Source organism: Clavelina lepadiformis, chromosome 4, assembly GCF_947623445.1.
Source record: "Clavelina lepadiformis chromosome 4, kaClaLepa1.1, whole genome shotgun sequence".
In the NCBI taxonomy this organism is placed as follows: Eukaryota; Metazoa; Chordata; class Ascidiacea; order Aplousobranchia; family Clavelinidae; genus Clavelina; species Clavelina lepadiformis.
The window spans coordinates 4,843,656-4,867,186 of NC_135243.1; the positions used below are offsets into that span (position 1 = coordinate 4,843,656).

Sequence of the window (23,531 nt, forward strand, 5' to 3'; positions counted from 1 at the left end):
GGTTAAATGGTAGCCTATAGGTTGCGGTAAGTTAGTACTGTATTGCAATTATATTGAAGTTTATTTCAACAGGTTTGATGGCACCACCTCTCCATCCACATGAAGATGTATTTTGTTCCTTCAAGTTAAGATGTTGATTTTCCTGCTCCGCTCAATCCCATTATAGCCAGGAGTGACCCGGCTCACTTGAGATAAAATTAAAATATTTATGAAGAGAAGTACACAGAACGAAATTTAACTAAACTTATAATATGTACCGATAAAGATCGATTGCTTTTATAATAATTCATATCATCATTGCATAAAAATATTATAGAATGAGTTCTTATTGAAGAAATGATAATTAACGAATGGTGGTCTCTGTAAATAGTTATTAACAACAGGGTAATAGATAAATAAATAATAAATTGTTATCCAATACAAATGGTTTGAGATTGCTGGCTTGATTTAACGAGTTAAAACGGTCGTCAAGGAAGTCATGGAAATCTTCCGGTCATCGACAGGAAGTCATCAAAACGAAACGCAATGTTATCCTTGGCTGATTCGGTGATTCGGAGCCGAGAATTCTAGATTGTATACGATCTGTATATTATAATATCATCACAGAAGCCTAAACAATGGCTTGCAAATTCTTGATGTAGTTAGTAATCCTTTACAGTTTACATTAAGCTGGATTATGATTTCTATATACAGCTTGATTTAGAGAATTTTGCACATAAACATCGAGATCATTGAAACGCGATAAGCCAAGTCAAGTTGCTGTTGAGATGTTGAGTTGCTGAAGAATGTTGATATGTTGGCGTCACACGGTGATGTTTTGTCGTTCTAAGTTAAAATCTAATTTACTGTACAATTGAAAGACTATAGTCCACTCTGTGTGAAATCATAGTCTAGTCCATAGTGTACATGTAATCAATCATAATGGTCAAGTAAGCTCAATAACTGAATAAGGAAGCGATTATCCTTTGCCGCACCTCGTCACACTAGCTGACCCTGACAAGAAAGCCTATGGCTGTTTTTGATGTTGGATGCAGATACAAAAATTCTTGTGTGCCGAGGTGTACTGAAGCCTAAGTGTTTTGCCCATTGGTAGTCGGCCGGTGTGCGGTCATTTTGAACACCTTCGTCTTCCAACGTCAATAAAAACCGTTTAAATGGGTCAAAATGAGAATTTACTGCGTGTTTATGATGGGAGACTGCTTTTTTACCAGCATAAGCAGGCTTGTCATTTTTGCTTGCCGGTGTTCAATATCGTTTCAATATCAGAAGAAAAGTCTTGTGTTTGCTCTTGCCATATTCTGCATTCTTAGCTCATAGTCCATACATTAATACATACGGTACCGGGTATGGTTCCACTGTAAAAGTAAAAAAGAAACATTAGCCTAAGTGTTGGAGGTTCGGAAATATTTACTTTTTTGTGTTAATTTATGTAACGGTTCATGTATTAGGTGATTATAAAGAAAATATAAGAGTTTAGTTGTTGGGCAGTAAACACTTTTTCTCATCTACTGTCTTGTGCTTTGCAAACAACATTATGGTAAGAAAAATTAATGTTTATAAAAGAACTTATTTTACAAGTAAAGTACTCAGAAAATTAACTGAAATTTCATTTGTTTTCATACTCGTTTTTAAGGTAAGAGAAATACATATTAACAAATAATAAATAATACACCCCATTTTTAACGGTATTATTTGAGGATTTTGATTTTTTAATTCACTTTTCATCAGTTTTTGATTCATTTGTAACTTGTTTTAGATCTTGTCAAGACAAAAACCAGCCGTGGGGGGGTCTTCTAAAGTTGATAAGGACAAAAACAAACAACGAAAACTTCCAAAACTCGACGATCTTCTAGATGCAAGAGATTATACAGGAAGCATGACACTTCTTGAGGTTATAACATTCCCAACCACATTTTATGCTTATTTTTATTACTACTTTTTCTTTGCACCGTGATCTCTGATATAATAATATTTTCTTTCTTATGAATATAAATATCAGTCTTATATTTGCATGGCGTTAACTTCACTGCAAATTTTTTGCTTATCATGTGGACTTATGAAAACTTATTGATTTTGTTAAATCATGAAATATGAATGATTGATAACATTCTATTTTCTATTAATTATAACGAGTTGAATTTGTTTTTACTTGAAAAGTGCCCAAAATGATGCCATTTTAGTAACTATTTCATGTAAATTCTCTATAGCACCCGGCTGACATTGCAATGCCTTAAGAAAAGCTTCCTAGCTGGATTCTATTGTTTAAAGCGGAACTAAATGTTAAGATATTTTTAATATCTCAGTTTACAAAGCATGCCGGAAAAGGCGACAGAAACACAGACATGTGGATTGGGTACTGTGCGTTTCACCTTGGGGACTACAAGAAATCATATGATGTAAGTCGAGGTCTTTTGACATTATCCTTTAGTAGAGCATTCATGGTTAGCTTACTGTGCAGTGGTGTGGAAAGCAATCATTAAAACAAGAACTTTTTAGATTTACAACCAGCTTAGTAAAAAATCTGACAGCGACAAAAGTATTTGGGTCAATCTATCCTGTACTTGTTTTTACTTGGGAATGTATAAGGAGGCGGAAGAAGCTTGCATGAAAGGTATTTTGAAAATTCATGTGTTACCATCGTATGGCATCATGTCAATATCTTGCTTGTTACTACATAGAACTAACAACTTTTTTGATTGATAAGGTACTGCTATGCTATACTGAACCAACAAAGGCTATGATTAAGTATTGTGTTAATGCTGTGTAATTGCATCTTATTGAAATTGCTAATATCTCTATGTTTCATTCAGCACCAGCTTCATCACTACAAAATCGACTAATGTTCCATATTTCGCACAAGGTAAGCTAAATGCACTAAAAAGATGCCGACAGTAAAGTTGCGGATCGATATTTGCAAACTTGACAAGCATCGTTATTTTCTTATATTACTTATGGTCGGCTAAGCTTAATAACTTAATTATTTTTAGTTCAATAATGAGAAAAAGCTGATGTCCTATCATAAGAACCTGCTAGACCAGGTGGAAGATCAATTGTGTTTGGCTTCGATACATTACATGAGATCACATTATCAAGAAGCTATCGACATCTATAAGAGAATTTTACTGGAGAATCGGTAAAAAGTCCCGCTGAAAATGGTTTTTGTTTCTATTTTTATTGCAGGATTGCTGTTTACAGTTTTGTTCTACAATTAGTTGTATAATTAAGCTATGGATCTTTGAAGAGATTTGATTGTCATAAACTTATACTCTGTTTTTTTTTCCAGGGAATGTTTGGCTTTGAACGTTTATGTTGCTCTCTGTTATTATAAACTGGATTATTTTGATGTCTCACAGGTTTGTTCAATGTTTTTTATTTTGTCGTTTTAAAATGTGTACGTATAAGAAGCTTAAGCACGAAATCGTGACATGCGTATTTCAAACCATTATTTCATTGACCAACACATGTGTATTTTGCTTGTTGTAGGAAGTACTGGCTGTGTATTTACAAGCATTTCCAGACAGTGCAATAGCCGTTAACTTAAAGGCTTGCAACCATTACAAACTGTACAATGGCAAAGCAGCTGAAGCTGAGTTGAAGAGATTGCAGGAATCTTCATCTGCAGCATTTTCATTTGCATCTGAGCTTCACAAACATAATCTCGTAAGTCTCGCAAGCGTGAAGCTTCTGTTATGTTGTGTGTGGCATATATTATACATGTTCAAGTTGTAATACACTGTATTTTTTGATGAAAAATACGTTTAAAGATTTTCTCGAGATGCTATATTTTTTACATTTGCAAAGCTAACATAAGCTATTACAAAACCATGTTTTTTGCATTTTGTAAGTGTTGAATGGATTTGGAGTTTCCATGAGTAATATCTTAACAAACTTCTCTTGAAAAGATATAAATTATAATGTGTTAAATTTATTACATTCTACGTATACACCAGGTCGTATTTCGCGGCGGTGAAGGAGCTTTACAAGTGTTACCTCCCCTCATAGATGTTATACCAGAAGCCAGACTGAACCTTGTCATTTACTATCTCAGACAGGGTAAGGGAACAAATCATGTTGTAAAGTTTTGTCCAAGCAATTTAATGCATTTACTGCATGAGAGTTCAAGTGCAAGCCTTTGGCTTGATCTTGTGAAATTCGTGAAATGATATGTCCCATACCAGGGTTTCTCAACTTGGGTCCAATGGCCACGGAGACGTTCTACATGGGCCACGAGCAGATGCCTCACAAATGAGCTATGGTGTAGTAGTAGGGGAAGATGAGACAAAGCGGGACACAAGTTTCTCATATTTTTGTGCTTATGCTTGCTGTGAAAAATTAGTGGCGTGAAGACTAACGCACATGCAATAGTGGAGTAAAACGTGTTTTGCAATGAACAATCTACATTTTTTATTGGTGAGCAACGGGCCACGGATTTTGAGGGTCACTGTAAGGGGGCCACGAACCATGAAAGGTTGAAAACCACTGTCCCATAATGACATTGCTAATAAACCTACTTGTTGGTTTGTTTTTAATGAAATGCTTAGTTTAAAGATTCTAAGAAAGTGTTCTTTGGTTTCAGATGACCTAGTAGAAGCTTATGACCTCATAAAGGATCATGAACCCACCAATCCGCAGGAGTATATCATAAAAGCTGTCGTGAATGCAGCCCTCGGCCAGGAGCAAGGCTCAGTGAGTTTAGTGTTCAATCTGCGGTTGCCTGTGTTGCTCTTACGTGGAACACACAGTGATATATTTTACTTTTATGTGTTAACTCATTTCGCACCTCGTTATGTTGAGAAAAACAGGCCTTTCAGCCTATTTTACCAAGAAACTGTCAGTTTATCTATTTTGCTTAGAAACGTCTCTTAAACATCATGGTTGGGTTGTTATTTTTTATTGTTATTTCGCACCTCGTTATTGTCACATTCTTTAGTGTTTTTTTCTTAAATATTTTCGTTTCTTGCAGCGAGAGCTTGTGAAAATTGCACAACAATATTTCCAGCTTGTCGGTGGATCTGCGAGCGAGTGTGGTGAGTGATGATACGGAGATGCCGTGACAATGACATTTATAACATAAATAGCAAGTAGTTAACAGAAGGGTAAAACTAGAATTAATAAGTAACTAGTATATAGCAGATAGCGGTATTGAAATCGTTCAGTTTATTCTGTCGGGTTTTTGTTGCCGTATTTTAAACCTTTCATACATAAATATCTCATTGCTGTTCATGTTCAGATACGATCCCAGGCAGACAGTGTATGGCTTCTTGCTTCTTTCTATTGAAACAATTCGACGATGTTTTAGTCTATTTGAATTCAGTCAAGGTTGGGAAATTTACTCATTCAGATCACTTTTTTACTGACTTGTCCTTTGTGCAAGCGCTCAAATTACCTACAAATAACAAATATCAAATAACGCTTAATTACTTAAATACTAACAGTTAAAGTGATTGTTGTCTAGTTTGCAATCTCAAATGCTATGTTATTTGTTTGAATAATGATGCAATGTGCAGAAATTTTTCTGATATTTATGTCGAACTTCAAGAGTGGTTTGATTTATTTTTGTTTCAGAGTTACTTCTACAACGACGATGTTTTCAATTTCGATTACGCCCAAGCAAAAGCTGCATCCGGGAATTACAAGGAAGCGGAAGAGGTAACGAATTTTTTTCACTTAAATCATGTTTTTGACCGTTTTTCATTTTTATTTAGCGTGATTTTCAGCAAAATTTCTATGTATTTTAGACCTTTCTTCTGATACAAAGTGAGAAGCTGAAAAACGATTACGTTTACATCAGCTGGCTGGCTCGCTGCTGTAAGTCGAATATTTTTTGTGCACAAAATGATAATAACGGTTCCAGGTCAATTCGATTCGGGACAATTTAACCCAAGGCGACTAAACCCAACATCTGTTAGTCTTCGGGTGGAATTGTCCGTGGGTTGAATTGACCGACCACTGAGCTATGATCATCAAACATTAATGATCATTGCATACGTGAAAAAGCACGAATGTGCAACGCTGCTAAGTACATGACAACCTTCTTGGTAGATATCATGAACAAACGGGCGAGGTTCGCGTGGGACCTCTACCTGAAGATGGAAACATCCGGGGAGTCGTTCAGTTTATTGCAGTTGATCGCAAACGACTGTTACAAGGTGAATGGTGACTGATTTTACAGTTTTTATGGATATACCGATTGTTGCAAGGTGACTTTTAAAGTGTCTGTATAAGCTTGCAACATGGCAAATTGTGTGATATAAAAGGTACGTTGTACTGTCAATCACACTAAATCACACACGCACTAAATTTTGAATCTGTTCTTATCGTGCAGATGGGACAATTCTACATCTCAGCCAAAGCGTTCGATGTTCTTGAACGGCTTGATCCCAATCCGGAATACTGGGAGGGAAAGAGAGGAGCTTGCGTTGGACTCTTCCAGATGATTATTGCTGGACACGAACCAAAGTTTGTTGTGACTTAATAATGACTTTTATGACATCATTTACGTATGTACAGTAAATTGAAACCTCTGTCGATATCTACACCGACTTTACATGCATGGTAGGCATCGTATTTACGCATGTATAACCTCGATGTATGAGGCTAGGATAATGCCTCTTTGCACTTGCAGTTTGTTTAGCAGTGTTTGCTCATAAAAGAGTCGAATTACAGATTTTTAATCAAGAAAAAAATCCACTTCCATTTCCAGGGACACCCTTCGCGAGGTTCTGCTGCTGTTACGTAACACCAACAACCCACAGGTGGAGTACATCATTCGAACCATACAGAAATGGGCCAAAGAAAACAGGATTTCTCTCCAGTAAATGCTCATTTTTTTAGGAACTACCCCAAAATCAAGACCATCATGTAATACTACTTAGCCAGGGCTGTCAGTTATTCTCCTTATAGTAAAGTTTGGTGAAATCTCATCAAAAAATAACAGTTGAGTTCCTTTAAACTATTTGTAATAATGTGTATGATACATTGAAAAACAACGTTTTAAAACTGCAGGAAATATAATTAATTTTTAAAATATTTTAATTGTCTTATCAAGTATAAAGTAATGTGTTTTCTATCGTTCTGGCACTCTTGTGAACCATCTCTTAGGATTTGGTTCTACTGGAAGGAGCATTTTTTGTCCTTGTTGTTTCGTTTCCTTTGTGGTGTTGCACAAATGTTTCTGTAACCAAGATATCTTTTGTTATATTTCCAACCATCAGATCACTGTGCGGGTCCATACGTTAATGACGTAATAGTCATCATTTTTGATCAGATTTATCAATTTCATATTTGCTTTACGACACCATGTCTATGAAATTTTGTCTCGTTGAAAATTTTTTGTTTGTTTTTTACAAATTAATAATTTTTCGAGTTACCAGTTGAATATGATGTGATTAACTGCTTTATTTTTGTATTTTCCCTGCTATAGCATATTTTAATACATAATGAAATATCCCTACACTATGTTACAAATTAATGTCAATATTTTTCCAGCTGTCTTCTTTCCATTTCCAGCTTAGCTATGAAGAACTTATGACAGGAAGATATTTATCACCAAAACTCGTTTTAAAACCAATGAATCAACAAGAAAATTAACCGGAAAATCTATTTTCATCATACCCCGTGCTTCCATGTTATTTTCACACCTTCCCATAACTAACATGAAACCAAGCCCTCGTCTTATGAGAAGTAATTTTAATCAACAAAAACATAACTCGATTAGAAGAGGTCTACTGCAAGCGTTCTACGGTACAACTACTACGCGTTCAATCGATATCTGCCGAATGTACAAAACTGCAAGCGTATATAATAATGCAATTATAGAAAAATATTGCGTTGAAACGTAACTTAGGCAGCACGAATTATCACATCAGCACAAACTTGCTGATAAAATCTTTTTGAAATTATTTTATGTACAGCGATTGGCGAAATATAGTTTTCTAAATAATTGCTCAGATAATTAATGTGAAAATATGATAAAAACTTTCGATATACAGCAATTTCTATAAACTCGCCGCTACACCTGTAGCGCTAAAATAGGTCGTATGTCGACTTAACAGAACTTACTGTCAATTAAAACATTTGACAAAAGTGTACACCCGATTGTTTGAAGTAAAAAAGTAGCACCTTTTGAGGAAGATTTCTTGCAAATACCGGCCGCAGCAGAGGTTGTTTTTAAGTGCAAAGCAATGAGAATTTCGTCAGTAACTCACAGTAATAAATCTAAGGAACACCGTTGCGGCGAAAAATGAGAGAATATCTTCGCACACAGCAAATAATACTTTAAGATAAAGGTCGTGCAAAAAATTTCAATTTCACGCAAAATCGAACAACTAGATGAGAAATGAAACATAAAAATCTAAATAATTTTCCAAACGAATAACGGCATCACCACATCACCAGCCATCCGTCATTATCGCGCTTCACTTATCGCGATCTGACTCCGAATCCGACGACGATGAAGAAGAAGACGAGCTTCCCAGCGAGATTATTCCCTCCGCTTCATCGCGGATCGCGTCCAGGAAGCTCGACTTCCTCCGGACCATCTTCTTATGCTGTTTGTCGTAGATCTTCTTCTTCTGCTCCAGGTCGTCTTCAGTTGGAAGTTTGGTGAGATGATCATCGTTTGACGCCTTGGAGGAAAAATAACATTACTCGTTTATGACGTAATAATACAGACATGAATAATCATCACAACTAGCATGTCATATTAAAAGTGCAGTTGTGGATTGTGTTTGGTTGCAATGTGCTGGGAAATAACGACGATAGCTTACAAGTTATATATAATATGCATCTGCAATTTAGTTTGCTAATTGCCCCACTTTGAATGCTATGTCGCACATTTTCATAACGGGATTTTGTTTTACCTTGACGCTTGGTGCTTGAGAGAATTTAACGAAGACATTTCAACGTTTATTGTATTACAAGTATGAGGCCTGATTCCTATTCACTGCGATGTTATTAAAATCTAACAGCAATATCACTTTATCCTACTCACGTCTGGGTTATCGTGGATGGTGGAGGTCCTCTCTTCTTCTTCTTGGGCATCGTCTTCCGACGAGGACGAGGAATGCTCAGATTCACTTGAGGAATCCACGCTAGAATTTCAGACAAACAGAGACATATTAAATCGCTAGAAATCAGCAAAATACGGAAATACTTTCACATACACAAAAACTTTGCGACACTTTCAAAGGTTATTGTAAATCGCGATTCAGACCAAGCCTTAATCGATCAACTACCAATAGTTCTAAGCAACCGACGAAACGCTGTAAGTGTGACACGTGCTTCAATATTCTGTCCATAACAATCCGCGATAAAATGTGAAAACTTGAACCACATCTACCTGCTCACGCTCCCAGACATGAGGCTGTTCTGTTGCTTCATCTCACGGAGGCGGAGTTTAAGGAATTTTGCCACCTCCTTATGATGGTATTGCCTGGCCAGATCCAGCGCGGTTCTGAAACAGGAATTGTGTCGGTCAAACGTAACCTAATAAGTTGCTTTGTAGATTTGGGACTTCGTTGACGTGAAAATTGTTGTGATTGATTAAATTATCAAGAATGATTGTATGTATTAGGAGTTGCGATAATGGAAGGGTTTATTTACGCAAACGTTTGTTTTAAGAAATTGCGTTGTTCAAATATCTTTGTGATATTTATTATTGAGAAAGTGACCATAATAAATATTTAAATATCAATCATTTCGTTAGTGGACTGTTAATAACAAATAATTAATTAATCGACAACAACATAACGACTAAACACCATCCACAAACCAACCTCTGAAACAGATCACGAGATTCGATATTCGCCCGGTTGGCAACGAGCCATTTAGTTGTTTCAAGATGCCCGCTCATGGCGGCAAGATGAAGCGACGTCTGTTGATCGATGTTGATCGCGTCCAAATCAACGCCCCTGGTATGAAGCGCCTGAGATAGATTTGCGTTTTGAAAACTTAATTCGTCAGGCACTAAATACTAGAAATAATTAATCGGGGTATGTTGTACTGGCTAAAAACTGGCTAAAACGTAAGCTACTGGTACGCAACAAAAGCAGTGGAACTCTGTATAAATTTAAAAAAATCCGTTTTAGAATCCATACTGTAACACATTGAACGTGCCCATGCATAGCCGCCATATGCAAGGGCGTGTAGCCAGTCGGGGTTTCAGCGTTTAGGTTGAAGCCGTTCATGCTCATCCACTGAAAAAGAAATTGGATAAGCGATTGAGCGGAAGTCGATTGTGAGGTAACAATCCTAGAAGGATGCTGTTTCATCGCCAGTCATACCGGTATTAAGGCTGTTTAATTGTTTGCAAATGGCGTCGCAATGGTCTATTTTATTATATTAATGAGGATCTTGCCTGCAGTATTTCAAGTTTTCCGTGAGCTGCGGCAACATGCATTGGGTTCCATCCTTTTTCATTTGTTTGCCTTTGTGTAGAAATAAGTCGCATTATGACGAATTCTTTATGACATATTTCAATAGAACAAAATGAATAACTACTTGTCCACAGACAGTATCAATTAAAATGTGTTTACTACGAGCGAATAATAACGTTAAAATATCCCGCAACTTAATTTAAAAAAAACAAAAAAAACATTAAACCTACAAAAAATCGGCAATAGTTATGGAACCTGTGCATAGATGGGCAGTACCGTGGTACTATAGTACCGAAGTACTGTACCGCGGTACTTTTTCAGTACCGATACCGTCGGTACTTTCGAAAAAAGTACAGAATCTCTGTAACGAATTAGTTTTTTCAAGAAACTTCAGTCGGTCCCGGTACTCGGTACTTTTCACTTGATAATTTCAAAATTTCAACAAGTATGTTTTCAAAAATACATGTTAATTAATCCTTAATACTAAGTTTAGCATCTTTTGATCTTTTTTAATCCAGAAATATCAAATCAAATTGCAAGCGATTAACGTCACATATGTTTTGACCTGGAGTAACCTTTACCGGGGGCATAATAGTGGCAAACAATGCATTTGCAGCAGCATCTTTTACACAAAAAGTACCGGTACCGAGTATCGACAAAGTACCGAATACCGGAACCGTCGGTACTTTCAAAGTACCGGTTGCCCGCCTCTGTACTTGTGCCAGTTCTAGCCTGCCTAGTTGGCAAAGTTTAACATAAAATAACGACTCACTCTTTCAAGTCTGGCCTCAGCTTAATTATCTCGGTCACTTTTACGAGGTCACCATCCTCGACCAAATCGTGGATATCACCCCTGACGAAATGCTGCACTGCCGACGCAATCGTCCCTTCCTCGTCAACCTCACGGGCACCTGATGAGTCATCGATATGTCGTTTGTATGACTCATCATCGGCGAGGGCTGGGTAAGTGAGGCTGAGCTTGCGAGCTGCTTCCTCACCGGCCTATACACACACGTTCGAATGCCGATTTATTGGGAAAGTTATTCATCGTAGAAAACTCGGAAAGTTTTTGTATGAGAAAAGGCAGAAAGTTTTTCTTTTAGCTCATGCAAGATCGTTTTAAATGTAAGCAATGTCTTAACCTACCAAAATACAACAACATTTACAAAACTGCAATCTGTGCACACATTCCGGAACAAAACAGCAACAAAAACAGTCCATCACTTACGCGAAAGCTTCCCTTGAAAACGTCCGCTTCTTCCTTGGCTTGCATGGTGTCTTCATCAACGGTGCTTGCTTCGTTAATCACACTTCCTCGAGTCTGACCTGTTCATTAATGTAACGTTAAGTTTAATAGTGAAAGTCTTCGTAGGCTTTGAAACTTAGCGTAAAGAACATTTTTCCAGTTATAATATTAAAGTACACAATGTTCGATTATGCAATTTCCAAAAGCCCTTAACGGAAGCAAACAAAAATCGGAAAGTAAAGAAATGGAATAATAGGGAGAACGCTGCTAAAGCCGTTGCTACTACGCTTTACCAAACACGAGCCCACACAAGACAAAATCCACAGCAGTTTTGCGACTAAATTGCAATACCATCTTTCACTTAGTAACAGACACGTGCTTACATGTTGGGAATTACTTTTGCTCATTCAAACAAAGCAATTTCAGTTCTGTTTAAAATCTTGTCCAGTGCAATAATGTAAATACAACGAAACCATATTGTTTAAAGTAGCATGATTGGCGGAGCGAAAATGTTTTAGGTTTTTCGAATTGTTGTAGTTTTATAGAGCGATGTATCGTTTAGCCGGTTGATTGAATATATATCAAATATACCATCACTGCAGACAAGATAACAAAGGAGAAAAAGAATCAGATTTTAATTTTTCGTTTACATTTATTTGCATTACCATTTTCTTCTTCTTTATCACTTGAACTTGACGATGAACTTGATGCTCTCCGCGACGAAACACGCGGTGAAGGCGCTATCACCTCATGCTCTTGTGTCTGGGGGCATTATAAACAAATATAATTTAACATATTTCTGCTATGTTGTAGGTTGCACAGAAAAAGCCATGTTACTTGTTAGCATTGATAATTTTACAGATCGCTTATGTTGCTGTTGTTAATTACAACCCAACTAGCCAATTCCAAGCTCAGCTGAAGTTAAACTGACCAAGTAACTGGTTAATTACTGGTGGAATTAATAACTACTAATCAATAAACTAATTACTGATAATTGTTTTGCAAACTTTACGGCAAGCCGAAATATTAGACATCATCAAAAACGTCATTTGCTGTTACCTCAATTTCTCCTCTTAATGGCTCCTCGACTGTCTCCACAGGAGCAACTTCTAAAGATGGTGAGAAAATGGTCTTCGATGTTTCCAAGTTGATCGGGATGGACTCAGCGATTGAGAGTCTCTTCATGCGTTTTGTCGGGATCCCTGATGAGGACTTGGAGGCTTCATCCGATGAGCTACTTTCGCTTGATGAGGAAGAACTGCTCCGGGATTGTGTCTCTTCTTCTGCTTTCACTTCGTTTTCACCATCGTCTTCACTTGCAGAGAGCGCTGATGATTTCCCGTTGCTGAGTGAACTGATAGTCCTGACTATCGCTTTCTTCACAAACGTTGACACATCTGGGATAGTCAGCTCGCCCTTGTTGTCGACAAAAATGCTGTAACTCTGATTAGAGTGAGCAGATGACGTTGATGATCTGCGTGATGGTGGTTGAAGAAGGTCATCGTTGTTGACTGGAGACGTTAAGACTTCGTGCACTGTCATCTGCATTTGTTAAAATACAACTTTTAAACTATTGTGTTTTAGTATTTTTGGTATACTATATTTTCATGTTTATGAAGTTAAAAAAGAAACGTGGAAAACTAAACCAGTACCAAAAATATATGATAAATAAAAGTGCCTGAAAAGCCAGCTTGGTATGATAGCAATGTTAAGATCATACATTTCACACTGGATGCATCGCAAAATACAACATTTTGCAAAAGTTTACATAATTTATGAGAACATGACGTAACGATGAGGAAAATTCAAATGCAAGGACCGAGTTGACATCGAATACTTACCTCAGATTCCTCCCTCACAGGTTCAGGAACTGTTTCCATGGCAGCGGCAACCAAGGCAACAGAGGTCACTGGTTTCGCAGATTCCACATCAACTGAAACAGATCCCGCAAAGGATGGTCGCTTCCTGAGAGGAGCATGTTGGGGAAGTTGATCATCTTCAGAGTCGCTGCTGCTGCTGCTGGAGGAGGAACTGGAGCTTACATCCTTCGAGAGAACCAATTTCTCCTCTGCTAGTGCGAGCTGGTTGTGTGGGAGAAAATTGAATTGTTAATTTGAAGACTGTATTTATCTGCAACGAACTTACTGATGACGACCATAACCCAAGAATAAACGAGTTTAGGTTTACTTTGACAGTATGACCGCAAGTATTCATGCCTAAAAGACACACATAAAGACCATCCAATACTCAATCGCTGATCAAAGTATCTAAACTAGATCATGGTGAGCATAAACAGTACGTACAATTACGATAGATGATTGTCCATTAAAATGATGTGCCATAAAATATCCAAGTCACCTCGGTTTTTTCCTCAACAGAGACAATATCTGGTTGCTTTGGAGATTCTTTCTCAATTTCAGGAGAATGATTCCTCTTTGGATCTTTGTCTGACTCACTGCTCGTGGAGCTTCTCCTACTTCCTGAACTCGAACTCTTGTTGTTGGAGAAGAGTGAGTTGTTAACTGTTTCGAAGAAGCCAGTTGACCTTCTTTCCTCTGACTTCCTTCCTACCAGACTGGCCAGACTGCTACTCAAGCTGCCATCTACGGTGTGTTTTTGTGGAGTTTCGAAAAAGTCATCGTCTGAGTTTGATGCTGATGATGTACTTGATTTTGAATGAGTTGAAGTGGATTTAGAAGGTGCAAGTTTTATGCTTTCTTTGCTCGTGGTACTTATCGTATCACTTTCATTGTCCGTGTCAGAGGTCACATTGGTCACCGTGTCGTCACTCTCCTCTACGAAGCTCTGGTCGCCTTTGATTGACCTCTTTCCTCCAATTGTGCTGTCAGAGCTGTATTCCAGACTGCTTTTATCATCATTGACGTTTTGCTGTGTTTTGTCGACAACGATACTTTGAGTCGAAACGGATTTCTTTTCTATGTCTTCCTCCTGATGATTTTCAACTGACGCCTGTTGAAGTTGTTGGAAGAGCATCTTCTTCATGCTAGATGCGCTGCTCGTAGATTTTACAGATGACTGCTTTGACCGAATAGAAGATCTAAGAAACATGAAAAGTAACACAGCTATGTTGAGAAAAGACAGGATTTTGCAGCCTATTTTACCAAGTAACTATCAGTTCATCTATTTTGCTCAGAAACGTATCTGAAACATCATGGTTGGGTTGTTAAGAACCTGCTGGAATCTGATGAAGTGGAAGATTTCCTCGACTTTATTTTCTTTCTGTTCCCCCTGGATGAGATACTGCTGCTACTCTCTGAATGATGACTATTCTCATCTGAGTCAGATTCAGAGATTTCTAGAAAATCATTAACCCGTAAAAGAACCACAACTTTTCCAATAATACTAAAGACATTTTTGTGATTGTCTTAAAATATTTGCAGTAAAAGCCTAATCTATTTGCACAGATGATTTATTACACTAATAAGCCATTGCTTATCGCTAAGTTCTGAGTTATAGTTTTTAACCTGATGCATTATGATCCAGAGTGATATATCGGAAGGTCAGTCTTCTTGAGAAAGCTCCAGAAAGCCAGGTCTTGCACTTAAAATTCCATGAATGCCCTTCGCATTTTATTGTGACATTGTCAACGAACCAGCTGTGGCCTATTTAAACATAATAGATTGTTAGTGCAATCACAAAATAAATTGCTTGAGACGTTTTTTGGTCAATTGGCAGCTTTAAAACAAAAACATTGTTTCAATTTGATGAAATTTACGTTAACTATGATGTGAAAATTAGTTAAACCTTTATCTTTTTGGTCGTGTCCAATTCCAATCTTCTGCAAATCTCCGACATTTTCTGCTTCAATTTCAAAAACATCAACCTGCGTAAAATAGAAATCACATAAAATTAATTTCCTCCTGCGAATATTATTTTAAAAGATAAACAAAACGTATTGAATTTCAACCTGTCCTCTTCTGAATGGTTTATGCCGGCCATCTGTAGAAACTGGATTTGTCAAATAGATCTCGTCTGTTTCGCATTTATCGCCATGAAGACTGAGATAGATATCAGCTGTTGTACCGGCACCAAGTCGATCGCCAGTTTGAATTTCAATGCGATATTTTCGTAATTGAATCCACACGTTGCCGTTGTTGCTACTTGTTTCACTCGAAACGACCTGCATGTAAAAAGACCATTTTTTGTTGGAGTGACATGGATAGAAGCCGGTAATAGACGGTTGTACTGGGATCAATAAAATGTAATGATTATGGTAGGAACAAAACTTGATATTACAGTATGATATTAATGCTGGTGAAAACGCACAAATTGACATTCAACATTATGACAAACAGAATAAGATTTTTATGTAATAATAAAACTCATATGCAGTTTTAGAGCAAGCATTGCTACAGTAATAAGACAACTTATTAGTAATATTTTATGCGACATAACTAGAAACAAGGTTTAACCTACATTGTAACAAGAACATGTATCAAATTGGTAGAAGATTTACAATAAATGCAAAAGCAAGACAGAGTCAACTTACAAAAGCTTGCTTCACTCTCTCCCTTGATCTTCTATAAGATTTGGTTTGGGTTTCGGCATTGACACTAAAGCCGCTGTCTGGAGTTACTGTCTTCCTAGATGGATAATCCGACCGAGCGTTCTAAGGGAAAATGACAATAAAAAGATAATTTCAGTTGTTTTTATATGAGATATACAGACTGCCAGACATGCAAGCTGCGGGAAGATTACAGTGTGCATTGCATGCATATAATACGAAGCCTTACAAGAATTTAACAACACTCATATCAAGAAGTTTACTTACCAGTTGCTGTTGTTGCTTTTGGGAATTATCAGCAGAATAAGGTCGATGTGCTCTGTGTATTCGAGTGTCGTTGGAATAAGTAACGGCAGACATAGGCCTCTTGAATCTTTTAAGACATACACGAGTATGTGACGATTGTCACATGTTAAACTTATTTATTTAGTATTATTACTTTATATTATATTATGTCTATTATTGCAAAAATGGTTACATTTTAAATAAACTTAAAGCAGTAAAGATCAATATTGGTTCAAATCCTTGACAAATTGTGCTTTACCAGAAACTGCTATTTTAAATAATAGCTGACAACTTCTAAAATAGCAGGAGAAAATATATGACAACAATTTAAGAAAACAATCTATGCCACCTTCTATGCCCTCGTGTGCATTTGTACTGAGGTTCAAAACCAACACTAGATGACGACGTAGAGTATGATGATGAAGGATCGTCTTCAACAGTTTCCTCATACTCAGCATAAGGAATCCTTCTTCCGTTAATATTCCACACATATCTATGTTATTAAAAATCTTTGAGACTTTCTCAACTGCAATTTTTTTTGCAGACAAAGCAGTAACTGAAACTTCCAGTAATTACAACAACGGTTTTAGCTTAGAAATTGAATTGAAAAGCTTGAAAATTGATTGGTTTAAAAATTGAAATTACATCCTCCAATAAATTCATTTTTCCACGATTCGTGATCTTATTTACTTTGGTTTTCGTTTGTGTGGCTTCGGAGTGGAGGAAAGCGGCCGTCTAACATCCACACGGCCTCGAGCAGTTCTCGGTCGAGGACCATTTTTATACAGACCAGGCAGACCACTCACAGAATGGGCTGCGGGAGCTGACTGTGGTCTTCCTGCCGTGCTGTGACGTTGAGCGATGATGTCATGAGCTAAGGCCACAGTTTCCTAATGAAATTATACAAGAATGTGTATTAAATGTTTAGCTTGTAGAAAGATATGAAAGTATTTGTTGTTTCATTACCAAGCGTTCTAAAGCATCACCAACACTTGATGCAAAAAACTGCAGATGCAGTGAGTACACTGTTCTACTAACCAATGAATAAAAAGTAGTACCAACCCAAGTTTGCTTTAAAATTGTATATATTTCAAATTGAAAATTTCACAAAAAAACGCAAAAAAAAGTAAACAAGCTGCAAAAAAATTAAATGAAAGATAATTTATTTATTCTCGAAGCCAATTTGTTTGGCATACTGGCAAATGAAAATCACTACATGCTAAGCAAACACTTCAACACTCACCGTGGCAACCAATATTTGGCTGGATCTGTTCACCAAACGCTTAGCCTCACTGTGGGTCATTTTAGGAGAGACTGTTCGTCGTAGGATAGGGTCACCATGATTAACTTTTTTTCTTATCCTAAACATGGAAAACAAAGTTGTAAAATGAATACAATGATATAAAGTTTAATCTATAGAAGTACTTATATAAAACTCAATGGTGCCTTGAATTTTCACTCCAATATGCAGGCCTATGGCACTTTTGCCAAGTGTTTCTTGTGATATGGGATGCGAAAGACATCGAATATGTAACTACTTTTGTAAATGGCTAACTATACAGCTTGCATATACCCAAGAGGAAAAAAAAAGTCGTATGTTAACGGGAAAATAAAATGATGTCAAACATATCAGAAAATGAGGAAAGAAAAACAACACAAAATATTACGGAGAAAATATTCTTGAACAGATCACCTTTGCTGAGTTTCTTGCTGTAGAATATTCAGAGCTTCTACTTGAGCCGTATATAACTCATCATTCATATCTTGATACATGCTTGCATTGAGAAAAGGTGAACACTGTGAAAAAACAATTCAAAAAATCACAGATGTATTTATATCCCTTTCCTAATGCTGGCTGTTGGGATTTGACATTGCTATGTATGTGCTTTTTAGAATGTTGAAAAGGTGCGACAACTTCGTTTTTATTAAAAATACTGAGTATAACATTTTCTATAAAAAATATTCAAAGCCATGCTGTGCGCATTTATTCTATGGAAGTTAACTTTTGAGTCAAAATTTTTTATACAAAAAGTTTGTTAATTTAACTATACTATATAGTTTGTATTTCATGTAAACCATGCCAACAAATGTGTTCAAACCAGTATCAGTTAAGTGGGCGCCCTACAACTAAGTGGTTTAAAAGGGTTTACATCAATTAGCAATAAACACTTGTCGACTAAGTACACACTTTGGATGAAGAGCCAAGTGGAGAAGTTGTTTCTCAGTAGTAGGAACACACCTTGTAAAACTTTTACTAAAATGTTGTAATCAAAACCTTGGCTCAAAATAGACACTTAAAGTGGAATGTGGGATCTCAGGTACTGTTAATATGATATATTTAAGTAGAAAGCTGTCTGCTGTGTTTACTTTTCTTTAATTTTGCTATAAAATGAGCAAATGAATGCCGTTATAGCAAGTGAGCCAGTTGTTGTAAAACTACTTCTAATAAAAGCAATGACGTTCGCCCACAGAATATTTGTGTCCTGCACAAATATGAATGACATTTTAAAGTACGATCTTTTGTTGTACTTGAGTATGCAATCATTACCACACTTATCACTCCTTAAGGTAATAAAAAATTATTAGCTTTCAGAGCGAAATGGAAACCACGTAAATCGATTTAGCACATACAAGGGCACTTAAATATTTTGTCCGTTAAAAATAAACCTTGTTTACAAAGAACATGTCCAATACTTTTGCCTATTCAGGATATTTTTGTTATTCAATATTTGAAAATTTTTGGTTCGAATCCAATTACAAATAAAATTACACATGTAAATAATGCCAGATGATTTAATTAACTATAACAACAGAAATATATTAGGTCCTGTTAAGAACAAATACAAAATATAATAAAAATCAATAAACGTATTTGCACGGATGAACAGAAATGATCACAAAAACATTTAACCTTGTCATTCCTCATTGACCTTCTTAACTGATGTTGGACTGATTTTTGTCGGGGCGAACCAGGCCGCACCACGTCCAAGTTTGCAATTTGCGTTTTGATCATGCTTGGTGTGAAGTAATGCTTCAGACTTCTGTCGTGGATTTTACCGTTTGACAACATGGGGCCCTGTTACGAATGTGCATGTTAATCATAAATTAAGTAAAAATAACTAATACAGACTTGCCTTTTATTTCTGTTGCCCGTTGTTACTTTATGAATGAAATATACACAGGCATGCCGCATGTGTTCTTTGTTGATTAGGAGATATTTTAGTTTTAAAGTTAAAAGTAGACCACCTTTTGACTGCCGTGGAGTTACTTGTGCGGCATTATTCGTAAAATAAGATTAGAAATAAAACTTTGTCTGAGCTACATATTACGTGAATATATACATACTATATATAAACATTTTATACGCAAATATTTTTTATTTCATTAAAGGTAAATATCATACAGTATATAATGAAGTAATATTGAGCATGGAAGATATTATGAAATACAAACTAAGAACATTAAAACTTTGTGACCTGTTCTTTTATATTTAATAATTGACAACAAACCAATAGCAAAAATGGATTGCTGAAAGTTTACCAACAAATGACCCTATTTTATTGTAAGCTGCAATTGGAAGAGTCAGTTATTGTTGGTTATATTGACTTTAGCTGGCCACATCCTAAACTAACGCACTCCACACCTTTCATAGACAACAAGACACACAAACTATATGAAATGTAAATAGCTTTTGTGGACACATTAGATAAAGAAACACTTGAGGGCATTTTCCTGACCCATTTGTTTGGTGGTCGTGGTAACAATGATATAAATACCAATTATCTTCATTATTTTACCCTGTGCTTACAAAGAAAAATTTTCAGCTAAAATGACTTCATTCAATGCCTTTGTTATTTAAAGTAGCAAAGTTTGATTTTTGTCATGTAATAATGATATTCTTGGTAAATTAAGAAAAACTTATTGTTGTGTTTTTTTTCTAAAATCTGATTTGACAAAAAAATTATTTCATTTGCTTAATACTAATGCCTAATGCTGTTAAACGTTTGTTTAAATATAATTAGTTACAAATAGTTAGAAATTCTACAACTAAAAATCCAACATAACATGAAAACAATAACAAAATTTTAAAGGTACAAATAAACATAAAGTATTGTATTAATAACAAAACACATATATGAAGTTCAAAAGTTAATAAATTATATATATACTGTATAACACATCCAACATACAGTTTTCAGATGAGGGTAAGTTCTTTTTGGTTCATTTGGTCCAGAAAGATCAAATCCTTCTTCTTTTCGCTTCACTTCCATATAATATTTTCTAAGCCAGAAAACAAAGCGAGTTTAAAATATACACCATGTGCTAATCAAAATTAGTGACACACTGGTAAATACTTGGACAAAAATCATACTGCAGACTGCAATGTTCATTTTTAAACTTTGGTGTCTTCGTTGTTTTGTGCTTTCTTATTAAAAGTTATGTGAGTCTGAATGAGGTTATACTTTGTAAGAGCTTTTTGGGGGTGGTTTAATTTCACGAGCTGAGATTCAAAACATATCTACCACTCATGTTAGCCCATGAATATTTCGTTATAATTGGCGTGTGTGTCGTTTTAATAACATATTGTGAAATATTTTATTTATGTATGTTATTACTACGGTATGACCTATATATCATGGTAGACCTATTCTTATTATGACCAAAATTTAACATTCCGGTATAACAAAAATGTGTTTACAAGTTAAAATAAGATTAAAAATTACAGAAGGGAAAATAAGGCAGTTTTCAATGAGATATTGTACGTACAATGATGCAAATTTTGGCGTATAATTTAATCATAAAATTTTATTGCTTACCACTACCAGCATACAAGCGCCAGAATGACTTGATACCTGTGCCCTTCGACTGGAAAGTGGGGCTGTTTTTGATGAGAACTCTTGCATGCAAAGATTCAAATTTTGGCACGATGATGGCGTACACTGAAGTTTCAATTTTTTGTTCATTTATTATATACCTATTGGCGTTCAAACAAGCAGCTATTTTTTGTTTGCTTGTTATAGTTTGCCGTAAAAATAAAAAAGTCTGACACACATGTTGATGAATCTCGTGCATGCAGGTGCCACGCTTTACACTATGAGTTAACATACCGGGACTCAATAAAGAAACTGTAAATAATATGAATAAGAAAAATTGGTTGTTTGAAAGTTATTTTTTAATAAATAAATAAACAAAAAATTGTGGCTTCAGTGCACAACATTACGCTAAAATTTACTTCTTTGCATGCACGGTTTTTTGTTGAACACTGCCGTACTTTTCAGTCAGGCTTGTGAAGATTTAAAAATATTTCCAATTCAGAGCCCATAGTAAAAAGAGTTATCAAATGAGAATAAGCCTATACTGTATCTACGTATCAACGTGAAAATTTGTTACCTTCATGTCGATTTATAAGTAACAAACGTCTTAAAAAGACGTGTTAAAGATAATTAAACTTTAACAAAAATGCAATTCAGGTTTAGGCTAAGGTCATCTACGATGTCCTATATTCATATCTAAGCAACTTACATTTTTGCTGCAACCGCATCAATCACTTGCTTTGATGTGACATCCATCACAAAAATCTAATTGATGTTTTAGGTGTAGTGTAGCCTTCAGGTTATGATTGTAAAACAAGTCTAGAAGTTATAGTTTGAGGCCTTAATGGGTGACTTGGCCATACAAGTAGCCTAAGCTATTCGAAAAAAAGGAAAAAAATCTGCAAACAAACTTGGTTTAGTTCCCGTAAAATTATTAAGTCTGTCAGCCGGTAAGTAAAATCTAAAAATGTACTCGTTGTTGCAACAGCGTAGACTGCATATAGTGCTAGTGCAACCTGCAAATTTAACATGCTGTCTGATGAAATGCATGGGTTGCTACAGACGCGTAGTAAACAATTTTCTTTTCCCAACAGTGACAACGAGTGGTCAGTTTAAAAAAGATAAAAACTTCGAAAATATTTTCAGTGCGTCCTGCGCCACGTTGATTTTTCGTATCACATTAAGTACGGAAACCTAATATAAACAATGGACTCATTAGAGAAAACGCCAAAACAAGTTGAAATAAAAAAACAGCTGTCAACAATAAGTGTAATGGAGAAACAATTTTCTGATAAAATGTATATGCTAACTAATTATTGCTAAAAATGCATCACAAAGTCATCCCTAATGCATCACTGTAAAGTTTACTATGGTATTGTATCATAGTTTTTATCTTAGGATTGAGTAATATATCTGCACAATATAAACCCGGGTATGATTCCACATTTCTCAAGCCTCGGTTTCGGTACCGGGCTAGGCTTTATTCAAGTTTCGATTAACATTGATTATATTTTATGTGGTTTTTGATTTCTATTTACTTTATATTGCCCGAAATTGTAACTGTTCGGCAGGACGACTAAACACAAAAAATTAACATTGTTATGGCCTTGCCTCAGGGATTTACAAGGTTAGCGCCATTAGATATCGAGCACGGGCTGCAGTATTGCAAGCTCAATTCTCTATAACTATTCCCCCATCAGCCGAAAAATTTAAATGCCTTACATTGCCAAAACGTTTTCATAAAATATCATAGTCAGCTTTATTGAGAGAAAATTCATTTCGCTAAATAAATAAGGATGATATGGCGAAGGTAGGGCTTGTACGTTGCTGTTGCGATGCTGCGTTGTTACGATGCTGACTCCTTTGCTCAGAAGGTTGCTACTCAGTTGTTTGTTACCTTCGCTCATATATTAAAGGAAAAACAAGTACGACCTTCTTACTTCAAGTCTTTAATCGAACTGATGTCCTGCGCGCAGGCAGTGCAAAACGAAAAAGAGAACGGTAAACGAACTAACAGTGCTTATAAACATGTGCTGGGAGCATCGTGAGAGCGCCATCCAGCGACAAACAAACAAAACACCCAACGGCCGCTACAATGATATTTACAACTGAAACTAGTTAAGATTGTTATCACAGAACAAACTACGCCTACGGGTTAAATGCAATACCGCTGTTACCGTTGTGTACCTGATCCAAACACCGACATCACGTACTAAAGAGCTCAAATTGTGACGCCATACTTACCGCCAATTATGTCAGAAATAAATTTGTCTTATTTTGCAAAA

At 36.1% G+C, this 23,531-nt stretch overlaps 2 protein-coding genes across 2 annotated transcripts; one reads left to right on the top strand and one right to left on the bottom strand.

Annotated features, from left to right (window-relative positions):
- The first annotated feature begins 770 nt into the window (after window positions 1-770).
- Window positions 771-7,458, top strand: LOC143452083 (intraflagellar transport protein 56-like). Its single transcript, XM_076952919.1, has 17 exons — window positions 771-1,537; window positions 1,757-1,891; window positions 2,304-2,396; window positions 2,497-2,611; window positions 2,811-2,860; window positions 2,988-3,133; window positions 3,284-3,353; window positions 3,484-3,660; window positions 3,951-4,053; window positions 4,577-4,686; window positions 4,964-5,027; window positions 5,231-5,319; window positions 5,566-5,649; window positions 5,739-5,808; window positions 6,043-6,149; window positions 6,326-6,459; window positions 6,704-7,458. Exons 1-17 carry the CDS (start codon window positions 1,535-1,537, stop codon window positions 6,816-6,818), a joined length of 1,665 nt encoding a protein of 554 aa, XP_076809034.1. The 5' UTR covers window positions 771-1,534; the 3' UTR covers window positions 6,819-7,458.
- A 214-nt stretch (window positions 7,459-7,672) lies between these two features.
- LOC143452082 (uncharacterized) lies at window positions 7,673-22,140 on the bottom strand. The gene is made up of 25 exons (XM_076952917.1): window positions 21,956-22,140; window positions 20,623-20,713; window positions 19,344-19,508; window positions 18,126-18,229; window positions 17,676-17,793; window positions 17,123-17,322; window positions 16,782-16,925; window positions 16,415-16,520; window positions 16,133-16,252; window positions 15,551-15,763; window positions 15,388-15,466; window positions 15,108-15,245; window positions 14,815-14,938; window positions 13,981-14,680; window positions 13,464-13,703; window positions 12,682-13,164; window positions 12,288-12,384; window positions 11,605-11,702; window positions 11,149-11,378; window positions 10,358-10,427; window positions 10,098-10,196; window positions 9,777-9,925; window positions 9,341-9,454; window positions 8,993-9,092; window positions 7,673-8,627 (listed from the first exon to the last, which is right to left on the bottom strand). Exons 1-25 carry the CDS (start codon window positions 22,000-22,002, stop codon window positions 8,418-8,420), a joined length of 4,239 nt encoding a protein of 1,412 aa, XP_076809032.1. The 5' UTR covers window positions 22,003-22,140; the 3' UTR covers window positions 7,673-8,417.
- Between the last annotated feature and the right edge of the window lie 1,391 nt (window positions 22,141-23,531).